The 22,089-nt window shown below is 40.6% G+C and overlaps 1 protein-coding gene across 11 annotated transcripts in view; it reads right to left on the reverse strand.

The window, feature by feature from the left end:
• The window catches only part of dmd (dystrophin), a 2,003,576-nt gene that overhangs the window by 1,053,042 nt on the left and 928,445 nt on the right, over positions 1-22,089 (reverse strand). For all 11 annotated transcript variants that reach the window (XM_087992890.1, XM_087992895.1, XM_087992900.1 and 8 more), the window contains 3 exons: positions 16,826-16,939; positions 9,553-9,708; positions 4,977-5,147 (listed from right to left, as the gene is read on the reverse strand). In XM_087992890.1, coding sequence (XP_087849016.1) covers positions 4,977-5,147; positions 9,553-9,708; positions 16,826-16,939 — 441 coding nt within the window. The remainder of the gene's footprint in view (positions 1-4,976; positions 5,148-9,552; positions 9,709-16,825; positions 16,940-22,089) is intronic.

Consider the following 22,089-nt stretch of genomic DNA (forward strand, 5'->3'; position numbering starts at 1 on the left):
ATTCACAAAGGTTCCTTAAGGAGCACTTTCCGAACTCTCAGCCAGCTCCATCTTAAAGGACAAGGGCAGGAGATACACTGCAATGCCACCACCTACAAGTTCCCTTCAACACCACTGACAATTCTGACTTGGATCTACATCACCATTCCATCACTGCCATTATGTGAAAACCCTGGAATTCCCTGACTACTGGCATTGTGGATCTAGTTCCAAGAGCAACTATTGATGGGCAATAAATGCTGGCCAGCCAGTGAAGCCTTCATCTCATGAGTGAATTAATAAAACATGGGGGTGCATGTGATTGGGGAAAAGGGAGGGACCTATTATAAGAGCTAGGAGAAATGAGGGATTTCCAATGAGATGGCCCACTGACAAGAGAACAAGAACAAGGCAGAAGAGAAGAAGGAAAAGAAATAGAGATGAGCACCATGACCAAAAACTGCCCAGAGAATTCATTCGACACTTCTGTCTGGTCCTCATCTGGGAAATAAATAGCCTGCAGCAGACTGTAAAGCTCTGCTTGAATGCATAACTAGATTTTATCTGAAATTTGAATAATTTGTTCTGACTTTATTTCATAAAAGCAGTCTCATGACTGAACTTTTTGTCAGTCCACTTGCAACATAGACTGAAGTTTAGAACCTCCCAAAACCAACACTAGAAAGAACCTGAGGTTTGAGACTATGACTTATTACAGTGACCATGAAACATCAAGCTAATCTTTTCGACAGGCATTAGCTTAACTCAAGCATGAACTCATTAATTTTAACTGAGTTAATGCCTTTAGTAAAATTGGGCATATGAAAAATTTAAGCCAGCTCTAATATCTCAAGTTATTCCAAACCCTCCCCAAATCCCTTTGATACAAAATGACCTTATTAAATGACAAGGCTGGTGTGTTCATCTGAAGATAACCAGACAATGCTGACCGGCTGAAAGAAAATTGCTGTCTCAACAATGTCTCACTTTATTTCTCTATGCTTTCCCTGAAGACAGTACAAAACATCTTGAAATTCTGTTTCTACAATTGGTAGGCCACTCAGATTCAAGGCGCTTTGTCAAACAGCTCGAGGTTTAGAGGTAATATTAGACTGAAGTCATGGTAACCACCTTAGTATCACATTGATCCTCTTTTCAAAGAATCAATTTAAATCACATTATACATTTCCCAACTATTTTTACTAAATAGACTTAGCTACTTAGCTCTAGAATAAGTCATTGGCTACCTAAAATTTTATTCATAACTATCTTCAAGCATAAAAGTTGTTTTTACAAAGAATTCGGAGCCACTTTTATAGATGAATAATAGAATCATAGTGCCATGGAAACATATTGAAGTTTTAGTTGTTCATCGTGCTGTTACTTAGCAATGTCAATTGTTGCTGTTTGACAATCAAAGTGCTATTTGTTTTTTGAACACTGATAAGTTATTTTTTAAACAATATTATTGTTTGTTCAGAATTAAGAAGTCAACTTACAAGGAATTCCCACTGAAATGCACAGATGGGTTGCCTGGATAATATCATTGTATCCCAGTATTCAGCAACTTTCTCTTAGCAATGACAGCAGCAGTCCTTAATTGTGTTTCTTCCCCCCTCCCCAATACATATATTAACTGGATATGAGAAAGCATTCAATTGTTATTTTTAACACGGAATTGAGTTAACTGCACTATAGATCCTCGAAACTCTGTGGTCTCTTTCAAGTCTTAAGCAGCACTGCATTTGCAATTTGCCACAGTTTAAAACAGCTATGCCCAATGTTGCAACAGTCAGGAATGGGGGTTGGATGGTTTCCTAGAACAAAAACCACTATTAAATATATTATCAGAAAAATACACGCTCAGAGATTCAAATAAAGTATGCATTTCCATGCTTCATTCAAGGAATCCTCATTAAAAGGTAATGAGATTCCAATTTTAACAACAAAATTGGAACTCATGAGGCACAACAGTCTCTCAAGTCATTATATACTTTGCTCAAACAAAATAAAATAATTAAATGTGCTAGACAAACCAACCACATCATAGGTGATAACAGTGGTGGAGGAGCTAAGAGAATGAATGACCACTTGATTTTTAATATTATGTCTTGTATTGTTTATAATGGGGCCCATTTACATTGCAGAAGGGGAAAAAAAAAGAAGTGTTGGAAGTACTTTTTGCACAAATACAATTTGCATTCCTAAAAGTTGCTCCTGAAGACCAGAGTAGCAGATGCAAGCAAAAATAGATCTTGAGACTTCACTCGGGTACCTTTCCAATATACTGTGTGTTGCCTTGGCAGTAGTAGTGAGTTTAACTTTGAGCCCCAGGTGGACAGAGGAAGCGCTTCAGTGATACCTTTAAAGCCTCACTGACAAAGTAGAACATTCCCACGGACACCTGGGAATCACAGACCCAGGACCGTCCAAACTGGAGAAAAAGCATCCTGGAAGGTGTTGAGCACCTCGAGACTTGCCGTTGGGAGAGGCAGAAGCCCGATGAGAACAGTGAAAAGAGCTTGTTCTCACACCAACACCTTAGATAGACACAAAAGATTGGCAGATGCTAGAAGCCAAAGTAGACAAGCTGGAGGCTTGAAGAGCATCATCAGGAAGTGGAGAAGTCCAATGTTTTGGGTGTAACCGCTCTTCAGGAATGGAGGTGAGGGTAGGGGGGAGTTGCAGATAAAGGGGATGGGAGGGATGGGTTATGGATGGAGATAGAGACGGAGTGGTGAAGTGACTATAGGTGGTAGGTCAATTGAAGGAACAAATCTGGTTGGTAGCTGAAAAGAGGGGTTGGTCGGAGGGATGGAAGGGGGAAGGAAGGGCTGGGAAAGGGAGCCGGCGGATAGGACAGGAGATTATTTGAAATTGGAGAACTCAGTTGTTGAATCCTCTGGGCTGTAGACTGCTCAGGCTGAAGATGAGGTGTTGTTCCTCCAATTTGCGGTTTGGATCATTGTGGCAATGGAGAAGGACAAGGATCGTCATGTCGGAAATGGAGTGGGAAGGGGAATTGAAATGGGCGGTGAGTGGGAGATCAGGCTGGTCCTTACCGGCCCGGCTGAGATGCTCTGTGAACCGTTCCCTAAATTTACATTCAGTCTCCCCGATGTAGAGAAGATCATATCGGGAATACCAGATACAGTAAACAAGGTTGGAGGAGAGTCGAGAGTATGGTGCTGGAAAAGCACAGCAGGTCAGGCAGCTTCCGAAGAGCAGGAGAATACAGGAATGGAGGGCTAATGAAGGGCTTTTGCCCGAATCGTCGATTCTCCTGCTCCTTGGTTGCTACCTGACCTGCTGTGCTTTTCCAGCACCAAACTCTCGACTCTAATCTCCAGCATCTGCAGTCCTCACTTTTTCCAAGGTTGGAAGATAGGCAGGTGAACCTCAGTCTCACCTGGAAGGAATTTTTGGTGCCCTGGATGGAGGTGAGGGGAGTGGTGTGCCAACAGGTTGTCCATCTTTTCCGGTTGTAGGAGAAGGTACCTGGGGGTTCGGGGGGGTTGGTGAGGAGGGTGGCACGAACCAAGGACTGTCAGTGGGAACAGTCCTTGTGGAAGACAGAGAGGGGTGGGGAGGAGCAGATGTTCACGGTGGTGGGGTCTAGTTGGAGGTGGCGGAAATGTTCGAGGTTGATACATTTGGTGCATAGACTAGTGTGTTGGTATGTAAGGACAAGGGTGATTCTATCTTTATTATGTCTGCATGGGGTGGGATTTAGAGCAGTGGAGCAGGGAATGGAGGAGGTGCAATGGAGGACTGTCTGGATGACAGTGGGGGGCGGGGGGGAAGCACGTTGTTTGAAATAGGTGGACATCTGGGATGCTTGGGGGTGGAACATCTCCCCATCGATGCAGATGCAACTGAGACGGAGGAATTGGGAAAACGGGATGGAGTTCTTGCAGGATACTGTGGGAGTAGTCCAGGTAGTTATGAGATTCTGTGGGTTTTGTAGTAAAGGTCAGTTTGTAAACTGTTGCAGGAAATTGAAATGGAGAGTTCCAGGAAATGGAGGGAGATGTCAGAGATAGATCAAGTGAATTTAAGGACGGATTGGAAATTGTTGGCAAAGTCAATGACCTGCTCCAGTTTAGCCGGGGTGCAGGACGCTGCACCAATGCAGTCATTGATGAAACAGTGGAAGAGTTTGGGCACGGTGCCTGTGTATGTTCTGAAGAGGGACTGTTTGACATCACCGACAAAGAAGCATGCGTAACTGAGGCCCATTCGAGTGCCCATAGCCATGCCCTAGATTTGGAGGAAAAGGGAAGAGTTGAAGGAAAAGTTATTGTGGCTGAGGACTAATTTGGTGAGGCAGAGGAGGATATTGGTGGAGGGGGACTGGATGGGTCTGTTGAAGACGAAGAAACTGAGGCCTTGCAGGCCAACATTGTGGGGAATGGACATGTGCAAGGACCAACATCAACATCTTCCCGCCCAAAGTATAACAGAGCCTGCGGTAGACACATCAGTCTGTATATCCACCTGCGGACTCACTGAGAGCGGAAGAGAGTAATCCCCATCTGCGAGGGACTGCCAATGATGATGATTAGTAGTGAGCTTAACTTTGAATTTCCTGATTTTCGGTTCAAGGCCTACTCCAAGCTCTTACATTGTGTAAAAGCAGACTGTTCTAAATCCAACAGAATTTTTACTGGTAACAGATTCACTTGCCTGATTATTCTATTGTAAGAAAGATTAATTCAATAATTTATTAATTGTTTTATTGATGCTCCTTACACTTACACAGAAGCCATCTGATCATTCACCCACAGAATATAGCTGAGTCTGACAGCACTCAAGGACGACTTCAAACTTATGTGAGATCAAAGCTTGTGCAGGTTTTTGCACAGAGAGCATCAGAAACTGGGAAATACAGGTGACAGTAAATGCTAGTGATGGGCATGAACGCATTAACATGTAACTGGTTAAAATGCAACAAAATAAATGGAAGTAACAAAATAAAATTGTTCAGTGAAATTTACCGTGAGTTCTTCCACAGCCTTTTTGAGCTCCTCAGGAGTTTTGTATTCAAAATCTCTCTCTAAGTATTCCTCTTCAGCTTGTGCTATCCATTCTTGCATCTCGGACAGGTCTTTCCTGAGACTCATTGTCTTGTCCAGTGCACTTTTCAATGCAGCCTTTTTGACGTATGCCTATTTGGTGCAGGTCAAAGAAAAGACAGTTTCAACATATTGTGTGGAAAACGTTTTACATGGTGTTATGTTTAGAGGAAAATCTATGATTAAAAAATAAACAGCATTTAGCTTCTCACCCTACCAAGAATGTTAAGGAAGTTAAAAAGAAGCTTTTCCTTGAGAAAGGGAACCACATCGGGACCTAGCTACAGCTATGCAAATTCTCAGCCAGTGCTCACTGACTTATACACAAACATTGGTGCAGAGGAAGTGGTGGAGGCCTGTACAATTACAACATTTAAAAGGCATCTGGATGGGGATATGAATAGGAAGGGTTTAGAAAGATATGGGCTAAGTGCTGGCAAATGGGACTAGATTAATTTAGGATATCTGATCAGGATGGACAAGTTGGACCGAAGGGTTTGTTTCAGTGCCGTACATCTCTCTGACTCTGTGTAGGCTGCTGAGTGGTGGCAAGTAATCCTCAAGGGAAGAAAAAAAACTCACTTTAAAGAGAATAGCATAACCATAGGAGCTTCACTTCAGTCTCAAACTCGGGTTTACACCATTTGCAAAAGATCCTTGGTGCCCAGACAGCATCTACATAAATCTATTCAAATTAACTCAGCCTGAGAATAATTGAGAACTTTTCTCAGTATTTCTGGTCATCTAGAAACTTGTGTTTGAAGGCTTTTCCCCCCTTTTGTGGATATCCTTTGTATTGGAGTATTATTTTCTTCCCTTAGCTCCTTGTAGCTGTCAACAATAAGCCAAGAAAAGATAACAATCTCAGAAATTATTTGAAAAAATTCCTTGCTGCATTATGTTAATTGCTGCAGTATTAATAGTGTCTCCTTATGGCAAAATGACATCTGAAAGATAATGGAAAGCTTAGTGCTTACATGACTGGAGGTTTCAGTTAATGGAATAACTTATATGGTCAGCAAGTAAGAAGAAAGAAGGCTGATTCTCAAGCTTTATCCTCAATGCCAGTGACAGTACCCTGCAGGTATTTTATTACCAACAAGATTGGGGTGTTTCACACAATTGGATGGAAGTGAAAAAAATGATTATCATGCCAAGTAATAAATTCAGCCAGCTTTTGATTTTGTCACAATGCAATAAATACTAAGTTTTTCAGTGGGACTCCCTTTCAAACATTGTTACATTTATGGTACCAATGAGTTCCACAGATGGTGTAAACTCTTTTTTCCCCCCGTTTTAGGCCAATTTCTTAACATTGATAACATCAGTAGACTTGTTCTCCTCAACACAGCCTTGGGTAAAAGATAAGGAATTCCTTAAGCCAGAGGGTGGTAAAATCTCTGGAACTCATTGCTGCAGAAGGCTGTGGAGGCCAGGTCACTGAGACATTTAAGACAGAGATAGATAGGTTCTTGATTAGTGAGAGGATCAAGGATTACTGGGAGAAGGCAGGAGAATGGGGTTCTGAAACATATTAGCCATGACTGAATGGTGAAGCAGATGTGATGGTCCAAATGGCCTAATTCTACTCCAATATCTTATGGGAAAAAGTAATAAGAAAGCATACACAGGAAGACAAATTTATTTATGGTGAAAGATTTATGTTTTAAATCCCTCATGACAGAAAGAAATTTGGATGTAGAAATTGCTGTTGACAACGTTAACTAATAATGCATGCTCCTACAACGTTCCTCTGTCTATTATTTTAATAGGTGTAACCACATTACTACCAAATGCCTGATTGACCAATAACAAAAAAAAATGTAAGGCTCAATCTCAGTTTTTTTCTTTGGCTACGTCAACTCACTAAAAATCTAGTGCATCCTTCTGGCATTTCTCACATTTGATTTTCACCCTTTTAACTATGCATCATTCCCAGAACAACTTACCAACCAGTGGATATCTGTCAAAAGCCTGGCATCCCTTGTGCCCATAGCATCTTTAAAAACCCATGATGCCTGGGTGAGCACTGGCATTCCAGCACTATCCCACTTAATGACAATCAGAATTTGAATAGGTTGAAGAAGGGTAAGATGTCATTGTGATGTTCCAATAGGAAACTGGGAGGTCTTGGTAGATGGGGTGGTTAAGAGGAGAGGGACGTCTTCCCAGAAACGACACCTCCAGATCCTGCCAGCCTGGTCTGAAGTGGCCATCTCGATCAGTGCCATTTCTAGCGTGTTCAGAAACTGGCAGTGTCGACTGAAGGTCATAGACATTATCTGCTCTGCCAGGGTTAGAACAGCACACGCCTCTCTCTGTCACCGCATACTCACTGTAATCCTTCTACTGCACTAACCTCTCACAGAATGCCACGCTTGGCCTTTCTCAATATCTTCCCTCACTCACTCTTCCCCTCCACCACTGAGTCTGCTGTGCTGCCTCCTCAGTCCTTTGGTACACCTTTCCCCACATACACCAGGACTAACAGCCATATCACCCAATCATTACAAGGAGAGTCTGAATGGGTGAAGGGGTGCCCGACATCGGTGTCCTCACCCCCTATAGTGGCATAATCCTGGCCTTCACAGGATAAGACTGGAATTGCTCCTGTGGTGATGCAGAAACATCCATTTGCTACTAAGCAAGCCACGACCACCCTACTGCTCTCCCATTAATCCGACTGTCACTCTCAGTCATTGCACACCACTTCTGACCATTGGCTATGATGCTTTCCCTCTCATTCTGCTGGCCTGCCCACAATGTCTGTGGAGAAATACCCACCTCCCCAGAAGTGTTACCTTTCAGCCTGGAAACATCAGAGAAAGCAGCTGTGAAGCTGCCTCCTGTGTCCCTTCATCAGTCCGGATACTGATACTTCAGTGGAAACTGTAAACAAGGAGAGGGTGGGGACAGAATCTGGCAAGGACCTCACAGAGACAGCTCCACCATTTGCCAAGGAAGAAACAGCCCAGATCATCAGGTGTTTCAGAGAAATACATTTTTTTTCAATCTTCTCTCTTGTCCCAGAAAGTGCTGTTTCCTTCTCGGTTAATGTTGTATTATTGCAACTACTTGTTGGTTTTAATCCAACAATCATCGGAGTTTTAGAGATGAAGGTGGTGGAAAGCAGTTCGCTCAGTTGGTTTGCATTCCTGAACAATGACAACAATCATTCAAATCCCACTCCGACTCAGGTCACCGTGAAGAACTCTTCTTCTCAATCTCTTCCCTCACTTGAGGAATGGTGACCCTCAGGTTAAACCACTACCAGCCATCTCTCTCTCTCTCCATCTCTATTGTGGTCTGCTCAAGCTGCAGTAACAATACTTTTGACTTTTAGAGAGTGGGTAAGTTTTCCCCTGGACAGTAATCTGATCAGCCCAATATAACATCTGGATAATTTCAACTTTACTTGGCTTTATTTCATGCATTGTGGAAAGTCAAAAATCTAATCCACAAATTTCAGCCGATGGTTATTGTTCCATGAGGATGATTCAACTCTACTAGCCTTATCAAACAACTGCATAGAACACAGCCAAATCAGAAATGCTGGGGCTGCCCATCAGACCCTACTATCTTACATCAACAGTCAAGACATGATAACTATTCACAGGCTCTTGTTAGACAGTAATGTCTGTGTCAAGGATTCAATATTATTCCATCCTCTCCTGGATATCATTTTGAATCAAAATAGGTCAAGTTTACAGAGTTTGATGTGAACGCTGACGTACAAAGCTGTTGAAATTCTCCTTGTTAATAACTTCAACAAAAAGGTTTTTTCATTTTATTTTTGCACTGACTTTTTCCATACAATCGACACCAAAATGAATGTCATATAAAAAGAAATGTTTGACGCAGAGTAAATAAAACCTGGGAAAGAATTTGCTGTCAATGATAAGTCCAAAGTTATTGTCACTTTGTCAAACTCAATTGAGCTAGCATCATATAAATCCGACCCTACCTGCTTGAGTATTGTAAACAATGTCAGTGTATAATCAAACTGGGAATTTTGTGGTTCACATTTGAACAAAAATATGTATTCAGCATGCATGTTTGTTTGTCTAGCCAGATCCATTTACTGCTACCTGAAGACCACTCAATATCATCTTGGACATAACTGCTGTAGGTAAGATCACCATGTTATCTTAATCACCTGACAACAAAACAGACAGAACATTCACTCTGTGCTTTATTCTTTGGTGAATAGAAATCTTGGTCACTAATCCATACAATAGTCTGTAAATATTGATAGACATGCAACAACATGGTTTATGTATGTTACTATGTTCCTGGCTACATTTCCAGTTAACATGCAGCAGCAAAACAGGAGCAGCTCTGATGAAATTCACCCGTACAATCAGACAGAGACTCTGGAACTTGAACAAATATAAAAACAGAAAACATCTCATTCATTACTGATACCACACTTGTCTCTGTGAAATGGTGGATATCCAAAGGCATTACTACTTTCATTCCCAGAGACCAGACTTCTCACCTGTTTACAGATATTCTCCCAACATGCATTCAGTTCCGACAGTTCAGTCTGTAATTTTCCCACATAGGTGGGCTCAGCCTGGCCTTTTAAGGTTTCTCCCACATCATTGATTCCATTTAAGCTGGGCTGGATTGTTTGAATGTCATTCACTAAAGCCTGAATAAGAAAGAAAAACATGCTTTTATCATAACTACTCAAATATACCTCTAATTACACAGATGAAAAATGAAGCAAAACAGGGTATTTAAGTTAAACTTAGTGAAATTGAGAACTAATCTCTCTGGTACCAATAAGCTAGTGACACAACTTGAAAGAAAGTTAATGAAGCATAACATACTTCAAAGTAAATTGAACAACTACAGTTGTATCTTTCATGAACATCAATAACAATGTGAATTTGCATTTGGAGGAATAATCTAAATTTTGTTAATGCAAATTCTCTGATTTGGTGCATCAATATTATAAAGCCCATAACAATAGTTAGCCTTTAGTTTTTGTTTCAGCTCACAGATATAACATAGATAGAATTTTTGACACTTGGTCACATTAGAATTGAAATATTAGTAATGAATAGAGAGAATAATACATGATTTGTCAGTGAACTAAATGCCACTAATTCAATGCAGTAATTCAAGTAGAGAGAAAAGCATGAGGAGTAGGAAAGTCAGCTGAACATGGATAATTCAATTACTATAGTTAACCCACTGGGAGCTGTCACTCTTCAAATCAATATATACTCAAGACTTTAGAAAGCTCCTTGCTCGAATCCTTGATATGGTTTCTGTCAGTCCCTGCCTGATTTGTAATAAGCGTACTCACCAAACTTGCACAGTTGAAGCTTCCCACTAAATGAGCTATAATATTCTGCTTCGTTTGGAGTAGATCGCTTCATTGCCAGGACCTGCCAGCCAGCAGCCTGCAACCCTTAGCAACTTCTTGAATCAGCTCATTTAGATTTTCAGCACACCAAGAAATGCTTCATGAGACAGTTTCCCCTCTCCCCTCCCACCCAGCGTGCTCAGGAAGTGAAAAGAACATCTAATATTAAGTGATTAAGAATGGGTATACTCCTGCTTTATAATGACATGGTTCACATTAAACTGAATTGTATCACATTTGTTCAAAAACAGCAGTTGGCCATATGGCCCTTTGATACTGCTATCCCATTCAGTAAGGTTGCTCAGAGAATCTAAGTTAAGTCCACAGATAAACATTTTTGTAATTCTAAATATTCCATTATTCCCTCAGTGCCCAAAACTTTATCATCTCAAGTAGGAAAAACTCAATAACTGAGTATTCACAACCTTCTGTAGTAAAGAATTTCAAAGACTCACAATCCTCTGGATAAAGCAGCTTCATCGTATAACTATCACAAATAGTCTCAAGCTAAGCAGTGGGCTATGCCGCCAAGATCAAAACCTACCAAACAGGAGTAAAAGTCTCTCAGCATCAACCCCTTTCAGAATTTTATAGTTTCCAGTGAGATCACAGCCCATTCTCCAAACTCCAGAGAATATAACTCAATTTCCCTCACATACTCCTCTTAGGAGAGCCTTATCATTCAAAAATCAATCTAGAAAACCTTTGTTGGATCATTCAGAATCAAATTGTATCCTTCTTTATGTACAGAGACCAAACTCAACAGAGCAATTCCAGCAAATTTCCTTATTTTTACAATCCAACTACTTTTCAGGTCATTAGACTATTTGCCTTTCTAATTCCTTGCTGTCTTTGTGTATTAATATTTTGTGATTTGTATATAAGGTCCCGATAGCCTTCTGAACTTTACCGTTAATCAAAATCACCCCTTTTAAAAAACAGCTTTTCTTCTCCAGCGAATCATTCTTCAATTCCCTAATTACATTCATCTGCCTTTTTCTTGCCAAATCTTTTCAGTTGTCCATATCTCCCAGAATCCTCCTAACAGCTGAACTGTTGATTTGGATGGCAGTCATCAGCAGACGTTGATAAATTGGTATAGCATTTAAAAACCCAAACAGTGATCTTGTGGCATTCCCAAAATGTTGCCTTTATTCTTAACTCTCTCTTTTCTGTCCATAAATCAATCCCTGCATCATATTAATATATCACCCCTAAATTCCTTTAGTATAGCTTGCCCAAGAACCTCTCGTGTGGTACTTCACCAAATATCTTCTGAGAAGGTATCATTTTTATTTCCTCTATGACTATTGAAAAGGCATAAAAAATAACTTTATTCAATTTTGCATTGTTGATTCTACAGCATGATGCAGATGTGCAACTAACACAGTTTACAATTTATCTTTTAAGCCTAATTGAATTATTTTTCATCCAGGAATATTGGCTTCTATCTTTTGTACCACCTAAATTTGTTACAGATGCCCACAAGTCGGATTTCGCCCTGACGATTCTGAAACAACATCACTGTAATTCTCTTTCCTCTTTGATGCGCCTATATGGTAACTAACAACTATAGCAACTTATTGGCTGTATTGACTACAAAATCCTGCTAAGTAATTCTCTTTGAAACAAAAACACACGAAGATACAGACCAGAGACTCTGATCAAGGTAGCAAATATCTATTTATATACAAAAAGCAAAATGAAGCCCAAAAACTGAACTATGAGACTCAATAAATTTGCCTACTCTAAGATTATTTGCAACGACTCAGTTAGTATACTTAAGAATAGCATCTGACAAAAACTTAGGAATTTCTGTTAATGAATAAACAAAGCTATCATTATAACACAACAAATTCAACCTTTTTTCATCCTTTCCCTGGCTCTTTGTTCACTCCAGGCAAGTATTTCTCCTCTCAATTCTTATTCAGTTCAGGGACGCACTTTTGATGGAAATTATGTTTCATGCTCCTAGCTTTTAACTATTTTGAGGTCAGATTCAACATTTTTCATTACTGTGGTTGCCAACAAACTCAAAGACATTTCATACACCAAACAGAAAAAAACATGTTAAAACATACAAATGTTTGCGAGGCATAATGCTCCCTTTAGAACAATACATAGTACCAGAGTGATGAGCAACTCATCACAGTTAGCACTTACCACAAAACAAAACTGCCATTCCTGCCTTGGGATATTCAGTACGATGGGGTCTAAAGTGTCAGCTTTGTTAGTTTATCAGGCAGAAATACAGATCATTTGCTATATTGAAATTGCACTCCTCAGTTCTCATGAAATAAAATTAAAAGAAAACAACCTGAATTTGCAGTATACAGTTTGGATGACACTGTTTGATTTAGGAGATGGATAAGGACTGGAATCTATTCAAATGCAATTTGGATATAACAGAAAACTTTTATTAGAACACATTTTTTCTAGATTCTGAAGAAGGAGCCACTGGACCCAAAACATTAAATCTGCTTTCTCTCCATAGATGCTGCCAGACCTCTGAGTTTTTCCAGCAATTTCTGAACTTGTTTCAGACTTCTGGCATCTGCAGGTCTTTGTTTTTTCATTCTTTTTCTTCACATCCCTTATCTGATTATGGGAGGAGGTGTCTAAAATCATGAAGGTTTTCAACTGCACTCCGTGAAAGAAGTGGAAGTTCAAACTTGGGGCCTTTTAAAAAACTTCACACCATGTGGGTATCACTGACTGGACCAACATGTGTTGCTCATCCCTGAATACCTTGGAGAAGGTAGAGTTGAGACACTTGCCACCCTCTTTAACTGCTGTAGTGCACGTGGTGCTGATACACCCACAGTGCTGTCATAGAGGCACTTCTAGGTCTTTTACTGAGTGACAGCGAAGTTCTACATTAGGATGGTGTGCAGATGAAGGGAAACTTGCAGGTGATGTTGTTCCAATATATCTACTACTTTCAATCTTCAAGGAGGGGGACTACTTGCTTATTTGGGAAAAACAGTCGAGGAAACATCGGTGAGAAACTGCAGTGTTTCTTGTAGGTGGCATGGTTTTGGAGAGAATGCATACTTAGTATGATGGGCGGAATACCAATTAAGTGGCACCTTAGCCTGGGCAGTGTCAAACGTCTTTGGAGTTGTGGAGATGCACCAACCCGTGCAAGTACAGAGTATATCATCACGCCACTGTCTCGTATATTGAACATATTGGATAGGTCAAGGGGAGTCAAGAAGCAAGTTATCCCTGCAGAAATTCTCACCTCTAACCTGCTCTTGTAGTTATCGTACTAATATGGTTAGTTCTTTACAGTTTCTGGTTAACATCTTGGTCCTGGGAAATTCAACAATGGCAATACAAATTGAATGTCATCAAGCTGATGGCTAGATTCTCTTTTGTTGCAGATGGCCGTTGCCTAGCCCTTATTTGACATGAATAGTACTTATCAGGCCAATAGTCATGCTATCCAGGTTTTGCTGCTTATGGGCTCAGGCTACTTCAATATTAGAGGACTAAAAAGGTGTTGAAGATTGTACAATCATCAGCAAACATTCTCACTCTGACTTTATGATGGAGGAAATATCACAAATGAAGCAGTGGAAGATGGTTGGGCCTTGGGCACAATACAGAGGAACACCTGCAGAGATATCCTTGGGCAAAAAAAATGGCTAATGCAGCAACCACAACAATCTGTCTTTGTGCTTGGCATAATTCCCACCAGTCAAGCATTTTCCGTTTTCCACTCATCCAGCTTTATTTGACTTCTTGATACCATACGGAGATGAATGCTTCTTTGATATCAAGGGCAATCAATTATACCTGACCATCAGATTTCTGTTTTGTCCACATTTCATCCATGGCTTTAGGAGGTCAGAAGTTGAGTGGGCTGGCAGAACCCAAACTGAACATCAGTTCAGAGGGAAGTGCTGAGCAAACATCATTTGATCGTACTGTTGATGACATTCCTCATTTTGATGATGATCAAGAGTAGTTAGTTTTGAGTTATGAAATCATTGGGTTTGATTTGTCCTAGTTATTAAAGATGGGTTATATCTGGGAAAATTCTCACATTGCTGGATAGATGTTGGTATTACAACTAGACTAAAAAAGGTTGGCCAGAGGTACGTCACATTTTGAAATACAAATCTTCTGTATTATTGTTGGAATGTGGTCCAGGCCCAGGACCTTTGCCAGATTGAGTCTATCTGGTGTTACTTCATTTTACATGCTGCAAATCAAACTGGATGAAGACTGGCATCTTTGATGGTGGGAGAAGACAGAGTTGGATCATCCTATTGATACTTCTGGATGAAAATGGCTGCAAATGCCTTCGGCTTGTTTTTTTTTGCACCAATGTGATGGGTTTCCTCATCATTGAGGATGGAGATATTTGTATAGCCACCTCTTCCTTTTTGATGTTTATCTGTCCAACAACATTCATGACTACATGCAGTAGGACTGCAAAACTTTAACGTTATCCATTGGTTCTAAGATGTCTTAGATTAATACTGTTTGTGTTCGTGAAGCAAATAATACTGTGAATCCTCATTAAGTAGACACCCCATTTTTAACCATAGCTGGTGCTCCTGGAGTGTATGCCTTTCTCTATTCTTTAATTAACCAGGACCACACCCCCATAATGAACGCAAAATTTTGATTTGTCAGACCTTTTCAAAACATCGTTAGCACAATGGTAATGTCATACAATATGATGGAGGACATCCTCAATGTGATGATAGAATTTTGTTCTCATGAGGTTTATACAATAGTCACTACTACTGCCATAGTCAGATGTATATGGAATAGATGGATTAAAGAATGAGATGATGTACGTTTATTCTCCTTGCTGGTACTCTCGCTATCTGCTACTGGCCAAGTCCAGCAGCTTTACCCTTCAGCACTTGGTCAGCTCAGTCACTCATGATGTTATAGATCAAAGTATCCCACCCAGTGTTTTTCTGTGCTATAGCCACTCCCAGTACGCCCTCCAACTGAGGCTTGACATAAAGGACAGTAGATTCAGTAGCTGAGGAGGGGCAGGAGCTGTGATTGCTGTTTATCAACAGGAGGTTTCCTTGTCCATGTCTGAATTGATGTCGCAAGACTTCATGACGTCCAGCATTAATGTTGAGAGCACCCAGAGCAAACCCTTTTTTGACTCTGAACCCCAGAACTGCCATTTTGGAGTCTGTCAGGCTAGTGGAACATTATATACCAAGGGATGATGATGGTGGTACTTGAGACATTAGTGGGTTTGGCTCGCCTGTAGACAGCTGTGACAATCTTAGTATAAGCCTTCTGATGTTAGTATGGAGAAAATTGCAGGACTGACAGGGCAGAGGTTGCCATGGTTATCTCCACTGTCTAAATTGATGTCAGATGGTCAACATAGTTTCATTTCCTTTCATAGCAGTTTGATGAAACTGAGTGAATTGTACGTGAGAGGTTATAGGGTATGAACTCACATGTAGGTCAAACCAGGTAAGCTTAATTTATTAACTAATGGAAGATTTATTAATCAATGGTAATGGTAGAATGCCATGGTGGGGTCTGAACCCATGTTACCAGAATATTAGCCTCTGAAGTACTAGTCCAGTAACATTACCACACCACCCTCTATGTCTTCATGTTTTGCCAACCATAACAGATTTGCCTCCTCAAACAATACTGATGTCAGCTATAACTGGCATGCAATACAAAGAGTCAGATAAGAGCTGACTAAATATTGAAAAATCGGATTAGGCAGGGAGATAAATTTTCAGTTGCTACTGATGTGATGGATGAACTAGCCCCTTTCAAGAATATAAAACATAAGAAAATAGCCACATCTGACTGTTCTAGGGATCTTGAAATTGTTCCGGATATTCTTGCACAAATTACACAGTCATATTTCTTGGAATCAACTTTGGGCTGATATTTCCCACCTGTAAGAAAGTGAGGGCTACAGATGCTGGAGAGTCAGAGCTGAAAAGCATGGCGCTGGAAAAGCACAGCATCTGATAAGCAGGACAGTCGATGTTTCGGACATAAGCCCTTCATCAAGAATCGGGGGGGGGGGGGAAGGGAGCTGGGAGATAAATAAGAAGGTGGGGTTGGTACTGGGGTAAAAGGTAGCTGGGAAGGCGATAGGTGGATGCAGGTATGGGTTGATGGTGATAGGTTGGTGGGGAGGATAGTTTCCCACCTGTACCTATTATTTTAACATATACAACATTTTCAGCAAAAGTACTTATTAGAGTGAAGATTGCAAATTTATTAAGTTGTCTTACTTGTAACTTTCAGTACCATTCCTTCCAATAAATATGACACCAGATCTGTGTTTGTAATTCCTGTTCAAATATGGAGCTCTCATTCCGGAGGCTGTCATACCTTCTACTAAGAGTAAAATTAGTCTTTCAAGTAATTTACTTACGGTACATTGCTCTAACTGTTTCTCAAGTGCCTCTGAATCACCAAGGGCAGGCCATTCTTCATTTAGGAAAACTTCCACTTCTGTCATCCATTTCTTTAAAGTTTTTGTGTCATTCTGTACAACACAAAACAATATTAAGTTGCATACTTGAATGGACCTATTACCATTATAACAAAATTCTTCAAAACCTCTCAAACACTTTCAAACTTTTCCAACTCATTCAATATTAGTGATACTTTTCATAGCCTGGGCATACATTGCTCAACTGCAGGAGTTGCACTGCTTGCACAGTTTTGGGAAACACATTAAAGTAAATGAAACTTCACAAATTTAGTTTTCTTGGCAGAAGAAAGTCATACAAGTTATACAGCAAAAATCGATGTTTTTCAAAATTCATTCACAGGTTGGTCACTGACACAGCCAACGTTTATTGTTCATCTCTAATGAAACTGGTGGTGATCCACCTTCTCGAACTATTGCAATCTCTGCAATAAGGCTACACCTTCAGTGCTGTTAGGTAGGACACTCCAGGACATTGACACAGCAACAATGATATAACAGCAAAATGGTTCCAATAGATGGTGTGTGACTTGAAGGAGATTTTCAGACAGTGTTATCATGAACCTGAGTTTCTGATTCTTCCATACAAAAGAGGTCACAGATTTGAAAAATACAGTTGACCCGTAGTTGTAACCATAGCACTGATATGACACATCCCATTAAGCTTCTGTTCAGAAGTAACCCTCAGGAAGTTGAGGAATACAGTGATGGTAATGCTATTTAATGTTGAGGAGTAGTTGTTTGAGTTTCCCTCATTAGAGGTGGTCTTTAGCTGGCACATATTTTGTGCAATGTCTCATGTCACTACCAGCCCAACCCTGAATGTGTTCAAGCCTTGTTGCATAAAGGTATGAATTGCTTTAGTATCTGAACAGTTGTGAACAGTGTTGTGTTCTGTCTCACAGTCAGTATATCTTTTAAGGGACATACTCCGATCAATACATCACAGCATGTGACCTGAGGGTACAAAGATCACATATGTCATTTTACCTCTGAATATCTGAAGCATGCCCTTCTGTTGCAACATATTTATGTAATGCTAGCCCAAGTCTCTAATCTTAATTGCAGGCACCTATGTGTCTGTATATTTTTACATAATAGCGACCTGTACTAAATGTCTCTCACATTCTCAAAATCATAACGTCCAAATGGGAGGTAACATGAGCATTGCCACATCAGGTAAAATGCCATGTCAGAGGCAAACTTGTGTCAAACATAATGGATTAATCAACAAAGTCCCAACTTTTGTTCTTCTATTGGAGGATAGGTCATTGACAAAACAACTGAAAATGGTTGGGCTGAAGACACTGCCCTGATGAACACGGATGGTTGAGCTCGGAGGCGGAGAACGTTCCTATTTCTCTCTTCTCCCAGATTTCAGAATTCCTTATTGCAGTTAATCAAAATGATCCATAAGAGAGGACCGGTGGCTGCATGCTTTCCTTTCACCTTTCTATCATCTCAGTAAAGAGAATATAAGTAGAAATGCACAAAGCATGGTCAATAAGCTGCATATACCCATCTGAAATATAAAGCTGTGGCGAGAACAGAAAGCCAGACCACTGAAAGGCTGGAATGAGCGAATATCCCTCACGATATTGAAGGTGTTCAACTGAGGTAGGCAAGGGAAACAAAGAAGGGCTGGGAGCATTGATTAAGGAGGATATTAGAGCAAGATAGATAATATTCTGGAAGAATAACAAAAACATCGCTTAGTAGGTTAGAGTTAAGAAATATTTGAGGTACCTTACACCACTGAATGTATTCTATAGTTTACCAAATAATGGGAAAGATGCAAAGGAACACATTGACAGTGAAGTTACAAACCCTGTTAATGGAAAACTTTGATGATCACAGAAAAGCCTGGAATTGTATTATTGGAATGGGCAGACAGTGGGAAAAGTTTTTTTTTAAGTGCATTCCAGCAAATTTCAGTGATCAGAACGTTTCCAGCCTGAAGAGAAAAGAGGCATTGCTGAAGTTGGTGCTTAGAAATGAAATACATCAAGTGAATCATTACTTTCTCCAAATCTATTTACCCCTTACTACGTCAGTGCTTTCAACACACTCACTGCAGTCACCTCACCACATCTCCTGCTCATGTATCATCAATAACTGCTCATCCACCTACTTTCAAACTCAATCTCTCCCTTTGTCTCATCACAGGAAAAACTGGCCAAACTGATATTCTCCAGAATCCCGATTTACCTACTCGTAATTCCTGGGCAGGTTGTGCTTGACCCGCAGGAATAGCTGTGGCCCAATCATTGGATGGTATGGACACAGATCCTGAGAAATCATTGGACATGGGAAAGTGATGACGTTGGAGGAACAATACTGGCTTATAATCTGAGAATATGATTTTGAATTCCACCATAGCAGCTGGTGGAATATTGATTCAATTTGTTTTAGTTTGGAAAACCAATCTAACGGTCGCCACGTAACCACTGTTGATTTCGTTAAAAATAGTCTAGTTCACTAATATCCGATAAGGAAGGAAGCCTGCTGGTCCTTGCCTGATCTGGCCTACACTAGATTCCTGACCAACAGCAAAGTGGCTCATCCCGAACTGGTCTCTGGAGAATTAGGCATGAGTAAGTGATGCACATGTCTCTTGAAATAACAGCAGGGAAAGAAAGTGCCTGACTGACTGTGGCTAACCTCCTGGACTGGCATCAGCTGAGCCCCATTCACTGACTGTGGCAATAACCCTTGACACTCATTTCATGGTCAGTCTGCTAATAACAGGTCCCTCAGACTTTCACACATTGCATGTATTTCATACAAAAGACATTGTCCTTGTCAGAAGTACAGAAACTTGGAGAGGGAGCCTCCTTCATAGTTTACAATGATCATAGACAATCCTCTGTCTTGATTCTTGTTTTCTCTCCATAGCCCTCAATGCCTTTGAAATCGTAAAAGAAATTCTCTCTCTTTCTCAAATGTATTTAGTGGCTTAGTTTCCACAGCCTTTTGTGGTTGAGAATTCCAAAGGTTCACTCCCCTTTTGAGTGCAGATATATTTCTTCAGCTCAATCCGACATGGTCATCCTTAGACTGTGTTCCCTGGTTCTGGTGCATGCAGTAGGACTGAAGTAGACAAAACCTGGTATTAGAGAGCAGCACCTTAATTGTTCAGTGCTCCATGCCTCTCTCTTTGCTCAAAACCGTGCAAGCCACAGAGGCTGACAGTCTGCAACTCAGCATTAAAGAGCCTGTACATGAAGAGAGCAATGTGGAGTTGTCAGTCCTCAAACCAGTGCTGAAGTCAGTGAGGGTGCATGAGATAAACAGTGTGATGTGTGCAGAAACAAACGAAACAGAAATTGCTGGAGAAACTCAGCACTTGCGGCAGCATCTGTAAAGAGGAAACATTGTTGACATTTTAAGACCAGTGATCCTTCTTCAGTGTACAGAGTTTGCCACAAAAATGAATGAGCAGAGAGCAAACTATGAGCCGTAATATTTGGAGATGTATGTGGTTCCCAGCATGTAATGTGACCTGCTCTAAGCATGCAAGTTGTAGGAGTCGCTGAGTTCCAAGATGTTGAAGGGCTGAAGTGGTGTGAAAGTCGGCCTGAGCACAAACATGACAATGTGAAGAGGCTGGTGGCTTTGTGACATGGATTTGCATGCACAAAGGGTCAAGGAGGATGGTGGCCATGGAGCATGCAGGGACACACTGGTGCACCGAAGCAGTCGGATGATAGCTGGGACAATCGCAAGTGAGCTGCAGCCACCAGATATCTGATTTAATTCAGGGGTTTGTACCATCTGGAGTTTTGGCAAAGGGTACAACAATCAGAAGTGATAAACAAATAAGATGAATTGTAAATACATGTAAATGAGTTGGTCACTGACCAATGGTGGAAATCTAAAGTTGGCATTAAGGCTTGAGGGAGTAATTGGAAAAATCTTTCTTGACATTGAGTTTCTGATGTTTACAAAACTCTCTTCTTTTTTCCCCTCAAATTTCTTGTAATTGCTCATGCCATACCAGGGAGAGGAACACTGGCCAACTAAGTTGAGACATTATTAGTATCAGAAAGGCAGTTGGCAAGTCACGAGGAAGATATCAAATGCATCTGAGATTTTTGAAGGAAGCAAATGTGGAAATTGAGAGATACTGGCCATAATCTTCCAAAAGGACTCAGGAATTGCAAAAGCTAAACCCTTGTCCAAAAACGTTACAAGGATAAAATCAGCAACTACAGAATAATCAGTTTAATCTCAGTGGTGGGAAAGATTTAGCAGTGATAATCAGGACAAGATTAAACCATCTGGACAAGTGTGGATGAATTAAGGAAAATTCAAGCAGATTGGTCAGATTACTTACAGTAATCTTCGGCCCAACAAGTCCACACCGACCCTCCCATCAGCAACCCACCCAGACCCATTCCCCTACATTTACCCTTTCACCTAACACTATGGGCAATTTAGCATGGCCAATTCACCTGACCTGCACATTTTTGGACTGTGGGAGGAAACTGGAGAACCCGGAGGAAACCCACACAGACACGGGGAGAATGTGCAAACTCCACAAAGACAGTTTCCTGAGGAGGGAATTGAACCCAGGTCTCTGGCACTGTGAGGCAGCAGTGCTAACCACTGTGCCACCCACAATCTTTTTTTCCAAGATGTAATGAAGAGTAGATTTGGTGCACATCTGAGAAACTACCACACAACAGATTAAACAGCAAAATTCAAGCCTGTGAAGTAAAAAGGTGCAACGGCAGCACAAAGTCTGTTGACTGACAGAAAACAAAACAAAAATAACAGCAGGTGTTATTCAAATTATTTGAAATTCCCAGAGATTGGCACCATAAGTTCTGTTTTTCCTTACGATATATTAATAACCTAAACTTGGATGTGACAGATTCAGTGTCAAAATTTATAAGTGACAGAATTTGTGAGCATTGTGAACTGTAAAGAGAATAGTGATAGACTTCAAAAGAACACAGTCCTTTTGAAGGAATGGGCAGATGAAATGTTATGCAGGGAAATGTGAAGTGACTCATTTTTAGACATTTCTAAACAGAGCATAGGAGTAAAGACACCTGGGACTATATGGTGTACACGTTGTTTAAGGTGAAAGGGTAGTAAAGAAGCTGAGAAAAATGGCATACAGGATGCGCTTAGTGTACTAAAGCCAAAAGGCTTAGATTACTAAAGTAAACAATTTATGATGAAACATTATAAAACAC

This window comes from Chiloscyllium plagiosum, unplaced genomic scaffold (assembly GCF_037043375.1).
Source record: "Chiloscyllium plagiosum isolate Xiang-an unplaced genomic scaffold, Cpla_swu_hap1 HiC_scaffold_12, whole genome shotgun sequence".
Lineage (NCBI taxonomy): Eukaryota > Metazoa > Chordata > Chondrichthyes > Orectolobiformes > Hemiscylliidae > Chiloscyllium > Chiloscyllium plagiosum.